At 40.1% G+C, this 8,349-nt stretch overlaps 2 protein-coding genes across 2 annotated transcripts; both read left to right on the forward strand.

Moving 5' to 3' along the window:
* Nucleotides 1–2,787: 2,787 nt before the first annotated feature.
* Nucleotides 2,788–3,830, forward strand: LOC121787249. The gene is made up of 2 exons (XM_042185933.1): nucleotides 2,788–3,505; nucleotides 3,591–3,830. Exons 1-2 carry the CDS (start codon nucleotides 2,827–2,829, stop codon nucleotides 3,707–3,709), a joined length of 798 nt encoding a protein of 265 aa, XP_042041867.1. The 5' UTR covers nucleotides 2,788–2,826; the 3' UTR covers nucleotides 3,710–3,830.
* Nucleotides 3,831–6,354: 2,524 nt separating this feature from the next.
* Nucleotides 6,355–7,955, forward strand: LOC121787238 (arogenate dehydratase 1-like). Its single transcript, XM_042185924.1, has one exon. The coding sequence runs from the start codon at nucleotides 6,534–6,536 to the stop codon at nucleotides 7,779–7,781; it is 1,248 nt and encodes a 415-aa protein (XP_042041858.1). The 5' UTR covers nucleotides 6,355–6,533; the 3' UTR covers nucleotides 7,782–7,955.
* Nucleotides 7,956–8,349: the final 394 nt, after the last annotated feature.

The raw sequence follows: 8,349 nt of genomic DNA on the forward strand, positions 1-8,349 counted from the left end.
ACGATTCTTTAACTACGCAACAAACACGAAATTAAACTAGGCAACTAGATCTAGAGTATAAGAAAGTGAATAAAGCCGAGAGATCCTCGGTCGGAAACTTGAGACGGCGCCGAACAGATCTGGATTTCTCTGTCGCGCTCCCTTCGGTTGCTCTCCTTCTAGCTAACCATTACTACTGCCTAATCTAAGCTATTTTGGAACTGGAGAAAGACTTCGAACTAGGAACATGCGGAGAAAAAAAAAGAAAAACTTAAACCAGAAAGAAAACTCCTCACTATGGCGCTGCGCCCTCTATTTATAGGCTCTCCACAACAACCTTCAGCTGTGATAACAACTTTGGCAACGAATATTCGTCCTTGCTGGGATTGCTCGTCTCATCCGTCGATACGTGTCCTCCTTCTAGAATGTAGTGGTCCTTGATAACCGATTGAGGATCGCTTTACTGCGCATCGGATATACGTGCCCTCTTTCTGTTTCGCAGTGGTCCCCCGGCTAACTGCTTGACCATCAACTTGATCAACCCATACTCTTTTTGGCCTTTTCTGCCTTCTGCGCCAGCTTGATCAGTTTGGTCATGCTGCCCTTGGTCAAGCGGCATTCCTGCACAATTAACACTCGCTTTCCGCGTGAAACTGACCAAGTAGCATACTTTTTACCCTTTAAACCGAGGCATGAAATAGGCCTTATCAAAAATTGAGGCAGAGTTCCCTAGTGTTGTGTCCATAGATTGAAGTCGAGGATGGGATGATGGTCATTGGTCCAAGTAAAGCCGTTGCATAGAGCTGGAGGGGTAAGAAGCATCCCTTGGGCCATGCAATCAAGCAGCAGCGGCATGTTAAACATGGCCTCCTCGTCCACAAACCCCACCTCATCAATATGCAACCGAGGCCTTTCAATGTCTGGTTCCGCGCTCACCTTGCCGCTAGTCGAAAGGTCGGAGGATGAAGTTGGAGCTTCCGAATCCATATGTTTACAAATTACAAATACTATGTACGTAACCTGCACTGCTCAAATGGGATGTTATTGCTTTGTTATGCATGTTGAGTTAGGAGCATATATGTAGGAGAAGGTCATTGAATGGGATCCCAGTGTCGAATTTGAGAATGTTTCGGATCAGCACAGATGGTGTGGTGGATAATTGATGTGACCAGCGTTGACCTGACACATTCACGTGTTTTTCTTTAATTAAAGGACTGTGGCTCTGATTTTAAACTTGGCTGCACGTGATATATGTTGACTTTGACTTTCAACAACAAACAGTCTTTGACCTTTTCTTCCATTTCATTTTTGTTTTGGAATTACAGACGTATACAAAGCTATTTCTCCTTATTATTTCGTCTAACTTTGTTAATACTATGAATAAATAATGTTATTATGATTTAATTCCTCAAGTGCGTTTATGAAATACTTCCTCCGCCTAATAAAAATAAGAATATTTTTTTTATTTTGGGAAGTTCCATAAAAATATCTCTTCTATTTTTGGTAACTTCATTCTCTCTAATAAGGTGTGTTTGATTCTCCATTTTCTTTCTATGACTATTTTATTTTATTAATTATGCATTAATTCTGGTGACATTCCAAATGTCTATATTTTTATTGAATGGATGAAGTATACTAATTTGTTAACACGTAAAATAAATAACAATTCTCATTGAAATGGGCATAGATTATGAAATATGGTACTACTAATTTCTGATTAAAATCATACTAACTAGGAGTATAAGACTGAGAATGAATTTGTACTAATTAGTTATCGTCTTTTCATTTTTATCATTACATACAAACAATCACTAAGGATTTTTCCTTAATGAGGTTATGTATTGATGATTGGCAAAGAAAGTGTGAATTGTAATTTAGTATTCAAATAAATAACTTGGATATGTATAATGAGGATTAGTTATTGATCAGATATATTGTCAAGTTTCGTATCAGACATTCCTTTTAAAAAACGGTTGTATGTAATATTTTGCCTTCGATCAATTTGTTAGCACAAAGTACAACTTACATAACCACAAGTATCTAGGAAAGGAATTCAAATTTTGTCGCAATCATATTGAATAAGTCGGCTCTATATATCATTATCGTACTACGACTAAATTAATCCATTGCAATTTGGTAGACCACGCGCATGGATGAGCAGACCCGAACCAAATGTTTTTATTTTGACTTTTCGGAAGAAAACAAAACTCGTCTAAAAATCCAAAAGTTGATCCCTAATTTAAAACAATACCAGTAACAAATAACTAAAAATATAATTAATCTAGCTAGCTAGAGTCGATATTCAATTGCTCATATTTATTCCTTAATTGATACCAAGATGATAAAATAAACACACTTTTTCATCACTTGTTCATGATCTTTTACTCAATTGCATTAATTATCATAAAAAAAAAAGAAAATCGAATAAAATCCAAACATTCCAAAGACGAGATGAGATCATTGTGGATGATGTCTTGAAAGGATTTGAGAAACTCGTCTCGGAATGGCTGATGAGTACGATCATTATAATAAAATTGCTAAGTAGATTGAGAATACACAATTGCCTCACCATGCATATATAGTTTATAATTATTTAAGAGAGAATCCGCCCCAATCATTGCTAAATTTGTCTGCCACTTTATACAAATTTTGATTTCAGAAAATAAAGCCTGCATTCAGATTTAAACATAGAGGAATTTTTTCCGTTCAACTTTTCGGATTTGTTTCCCTTTACAAAGAGGCAAGAATACGAATAAAGCAATGTCGAGCATAAAAGAAAAAAAAGGCTGGATAGATTCGTGTAAAACTCTCCATTTTAAAACTTTTCATCTCATTCATCAACACAAGATGAAGGGCTTCAAGAAACTCAATCTTCTTCTTCTTCTCCTCCCTATTAACATGGTGATTTTAGTATGTGCATCCCAAGCAATCCCTAACAAGAGCTATTGTGGGAGCATCAAAATTCAACAGCCTTTAATCAATCAGAACTCTTCATCACTTGTAAGCCAACTCTTCCTCTGCAAATCCAAGAAGCTCTATTTCAGGACATCAATCGGCCTATTCAAAATCCAGTCAATCAACTACACAAACAAACTCATCATCATCTCCCACACTTCATCCTCTCCCACATCCCACTTTGTCTCCCCTAGCCGCCTCTCCGCGGGATTCCCTCCTCCCCCGGCCTCCAACTCACTGATCCTCTTGAACTGCTCGAATCGCAGCTCAGACGTAACCCTCACGCCATGTGACAACGTGACATTAGCAATATATCGGAAACAAGAAGCACAAGAGGTGTCATCATGCTCAGTGATTGATGATACAGATCAGAAACTCGATCCTAAGCAGATGGGGTGCACGCGTTATAGCCGCGTCTATGCAGCAGCCGGTGGTGGTGGAGAGTTTGAATTGGGAACGACCATCTCTTTCGACATACCTGATCATGTGCCTGATCCATGCAACGAGTGTGAGAAGCCTTATGGAAACTGCGGCGTTGGATTAAGATGCGCTTGCCACCCCAAGAAATGCAGTATGTGTTCTTCCACTACTTAATTATGCATAAATATTACTAGTACTCTTATATGGAGTATGTGTTTGCTACTGTTTTTTTACAGGGGATAAGGTGATTTCAGCAGCAGCTCTGAGGCCATATGGTGTTTATCTAGTTTTCTTCATCGTTTTCTTAAGGTTGTTGGAGTTTTGGACTGACTTTTTTTATACAGTATGTAATTGAATAGTGCAGACTTAATTTAACTGGAAGTGCCACTTCTTCTGCTTGTTTTTTGTTCTATGTTTATGTGGCGAATTTTGTAGACTATATCAGAAGCTATAATTAAGAAATTTTCTTAATTTAACTTGAGTTTGTTTTTCGGGTTAAGAAGCTGCTTCTCTTAATCACCAAAATAATTTGTTTTTGTGTGTATATCATATAGACTATATCATAAGCTATAATTAAGAAATTTTCTAGTGTAGCGTAATAGATTTTGTAACAAGTGTCATGGGCTAGGCTAAAAGTGGAGTATATTTTAATTTTCTGCTTTAGTAGATAAGAGGGTTTAGATTCTTTTTAAGTAGCAATCCATCAGTATAATTGTACAAATTAATCTCCATGATCATGTTTTTTCATTATGAAAATTGAATTTGAACATCAATTTGCGTTTAGAGTCTCCCAAAACTGTTGAACTATTGCAGATTAAACAAGTTTTTCATTATGAAAGTTGAATTTTGAACATTAATCTGAATAACGTAAAACGCTTTAGTTTCAAAATATGAAGTTTTCAGTTTCATATAACTGCAATTGAAAAATAAATAAATAAAATCAGAGCAATGTTGGAAAGAAGGGAGAAAAAGATAGGCAAATTCCTTTGCATCTGTAGTATATTCCAGTGTATGGTAGCATCAGGGATCAATGATATTACATTTATGTTACACAAATGTAAAGAAACATTAAAAGTTTCTTGGATTCGGAGGTAGCAAAATCTTGTTTCTCATGAAAACCACATCATATGAAACAGCACTTCAAAGTTTGCTACTACTACAATTTAAGCCTTTTTTGTCCAAACTTACTTCCTTAAGCATAAATTTTCAGGTTGCTTCTGCAACGTCTCTACCTCTCTTCCTGATTCGATGTTGTTTTCGACTAATTTACGTGCATGAATTCGCTTGAAAACAATGTGGAATAGAACAGCAAGAAATAAGGCCATTTTGTTTTAGGATTGTGCTACAGAGGAAAAAATGCATTTTATAGCTGTGTATTAATGTAAGCTTGAATACAGTGGCAAGATTTACGCCTACTTCAATTCTCTCATTCTTGATTCATTTGCTTTCTAGCAGAGCAAAAAGGCTAGTGGAAATTAAACCTTTCACCTCTCTCTTTAGTCTTTACACAAATGATATTCTCTTATTATTGATTTAAAAAATAGTCTTATTTATTATAATAGTATTTAACTATACTGCACTAATTCGAGTTCGAGTATATGCACATATGATGTTAGCACACTAAAGAATGATGAATTTATGAAATAATAGTATGAATATATTGAACAATTAATGATTTAAAGGGAAAAGGATCGATGCTAATTACTAGTGCGACCAACTAATCATAGTGTTTCCAACTAATCATGAAATCTAGAATTGATTCAAGAAACTTCTAAAACAAAAATCAAATGATTATGAAAACGAAAGTGCTCCCACTGGTTTATTCAGTAATTGACAAAATTAGTCCACCGAACAATATTACAATGAAGAAAATGGAACTTGATATTTATTATAAATTGCCACTTAATTTCTACGATAGTTTCTTTCTTATGCCATTGAATAATAAGCTGAGTTCTAATTATATCCCTAGCATTAGCTACTAGTTTGATAAAACATTGTTAGCTACATACTTATGTTTCCAATTCATTGGCACTAGCTAATTCTAAAAGCAAAATTAGGTGGTAGATAAAGACTTATATACACAGTACTATCCATGAATAAGATAGTAGTATTTGAAAGTAGGCTAAAAAAATAGTACTAATTCCTTATTGAATGACAATATACAAGGACGCATCCAAAATTCGAACGTCGTCTTTGTGAATTGTTCTTTGTGTCGTCGTACGTGAGTTATCGACCAAGTTTGTTTTAATATTTTAGAGCATCCACCATGGCTTTCGTCCGGCAATAACCCAGCCATAGCCCAGCCATAGCCCAGTCACAAACTCCTCCTGCCACATCATCATCAGCACTAAAAATTATCATGCCACATCATCAGGATAAGCAAATAGCCCAGCAATAGCCTAGTCACATCACTCCTAATTATATAAAACAAAAAATTGACAATCACACAAAATACGAAATTAAATTTACGACACAAATACGCGAAAATTCAATAATATTATTTAAATTTAAAAAAAGTACATTAAAAAAATACATTAATTTTAAAAAAAATACATTAATTTAAAAAAAAATACATTATTAAAAAAATACATTATTCTCCATTTAACGTTGTTGATCTTGTACAGAAATGAAGATAGAGAGAGTACTCGTTAAAACAAGGGGTGCGAATGAAAATGACGTGCAAAGCGCATATATATAGTGTTTCGAAAATTAAAAAAAAAAAGAAAATTTCGCTCACCGATCGCTCGCCGGTCCGAAGCCTGCAATGGCGGCGAGCGCATCGCCCAGCGCTCACGAATCGGCGTGCGCTCGCCGGTTACAATGGTTCGGTGAGCGAACCGGCGAGCGCCGAAGATCGGCTAGCCCGTCCGCTTGCCACCATTGTGGATGGTCTTAGACAAAATGCTAAAGGCAAATTAATATCTGAAGTAAAATAGTTGCCTCAAATAGTGCATGATGTTAATGATGGTTGGTGAGAATAAATTTAATTTCAAAGGAAGATGTGAGAGAGTGAGTTGAACGGGGTAGGTGTGACCGTGTGAGATTTACCAGAGCCACCCACACCACCAATACATTGATCTTCAACTAACAGTCTTAACACAGTATAAAACCCACTCTCTTCCCATTTCTTGCACGTTGGCAAACAATAAGCTTGCAATCTCCGCTCCCTCCACTTCATCATGCAATTGCAATCTCTCGCTCCTTCCTCCTCTCTGCATCTCAAATCTATAACCCGGTTGACCCACAACCGAGTCAACCCCACCCGATTCCTCATCCAATCCGCCTCCACCACCGCCGCTGAAGCCCCCGCCCAAGTCAGCCGCCGCTACGAGTGGCAGAGCGCCTGCGCTATTCTCGCCAGCAAGGTCGTCTCCCAGCAGCAGGACATCGACAAGACCGATGACGGCTCCGTCAATGGCCACGTCTCCCTCGACCTCCTCCCCGTCAATAAAGACTCCTCCACACCGGCGCTTCCGAAGCCGCTCACCATCGCCGACCTCTCCCCTGCGCCGACGCACGGCTCTCAGCTCCGCGTGGCCTATCAAGGCGTCCCGGGAGCCTACAGCGAGGCCGCCGCCGGGAAAGCCTACCCGAAGTGCGAAGCCATCCCCTGCGACCAGTTCGAAGTGGCCTTCCAAGCCGTGGAGCTATGGATAGCCGACCGTGCCGTGCTGCCGGTGGAGAACTCGCTGGGCGGCTCGATCCACCGCAACTACGACCTCCTCCTCCGCCACCGCCTCCACATCGTCGGAGAAGTCCAGCTCCCCGTGCACCACTGCCTCCTGGCGCTGCCCGGGGTGCGGAAGGAGTACCTGAGGCGCGTGATCAGCCACCAGCAGGCGCTCTCCCAGTGTGAACACACGCTCACGCGGATGGGGCTGACCGTGGCGCGTGAGGCCGTCGACGACACGGCCGGCGCGGCAGAGTACATCGCGGCGAACGGGCTGCGCGACACGGCGGCGATCGCGTCGGCCCGGGCGGCGGAGCTGTACGGGCTGCAGGTGGTGGCGGACGGGATCCAGGACGACTCGAGCAACGTGACGAGGTTCGTGATGCTGGCGAGGGAGCCGATCATACCGCGGACGGATCGGCCCTTCAAGACGAGCATTGTGTTCGCGCACGAGAAGCAAGGCACCAGCGTGCTCTTCAAGGTGCTGTCGGCATTCGCCTTCAGAAACATAAGCCTCACCAAGATAGAGTCGCGACCCCATCGGAACTGCCCCATACGAATCGTCGACGACGCAGACACAGGGGCCACCGCCAAACACTTCGAGTACCTATTCTATATAGATTTCGAGGCATCCATGGCGGAGGCGCGTGCGCAGAACGCTCTGGCCGAGGTGCAGGAGTTCACCTCTTTCTTGAGAGTGCTGGGCAGCTACCCCATGGATATGACGCCATGGGCCCCTTCCTCTGCTCAAGATTAACTTTTTTTTTTACTCCTTTTTCATCTCAAGGTTAATTAATTATGCTTCATCCGTCACGTGTGATATAGTAGTAGTAGTAGTTGTTGAATAAATACTTCGATCTTGCGTGTATATAGCTGTATTTTTCTTTCACGAAAATGTATACCACAGTTATCTAATTTCTCCAGATGTCAATCGAGTCTATTAGTTCAGGTTCAGGCCAACGCACTCCGGTTGTAGGGATATATATATATATATAGGAATGTATTCATTTCCTTTTCCTATATTTCCTCCTTTTTCCTTCTTAATATCAGCCATTAGATTAGAGAAATGGACGGTCAAGATCAACATTGGGTAATTAATCCCTTGCATTATTTGTCCTATTTTGTGCATTATGAGGGTACAATAGTAATCTAATAATGGCTGGAAACCGCTACGAATAATGCACCACATGGTCACGAGTAATGCATATAATTGACTATATAATGCACAATATGTGAACTGCAATGCATACGAATAAGATGTACCATGTTATGATGTTTGACACACGTTTCTTGTTTCCCCTAAGGGTTTAATAAGCTTAGGGGCT

The sequence above is a fragment of the Salvia splendens genome, chromosome 2 (genome assembly GCF_004379255.2).
Source record: "Salvia splendens isolate huo1 chromosome 2, SspV2, whole genome shotgun sequence".
In the NCBI taxonomy this organism is placed as follows: Eukaryota; Viridiplantae; Streptophyta; class Magnoliopsida; order Lamiales; family Lamiaceae; genus Salvia; species Salvia splendens.

Bases quoted from the DNA above. Each gene is read 5' to 3' on its own strand.
- LOC121787238 (XM_042185924.1), top strand. From the start codon at position 6,534: ATGCAATTGCAATCTCTCGCTCCTTCCTCCTCTCTGCATCTCAAATCT.
- LOC121787249 (XM_042185933.1), top strand. From the start codon at position 2,827: ATGAAGGGCTTCAAGAAACTCAATCTTCTTCTTCTTCTCCTCCCTATT. The intron at 3,506-3,590 runs GTATGTGTTCTT...GTTTTTTTACAG, and splicing joins TTGCCACCCCAAGAAATGCA to GGGATAAGGTGATTTCAGCA.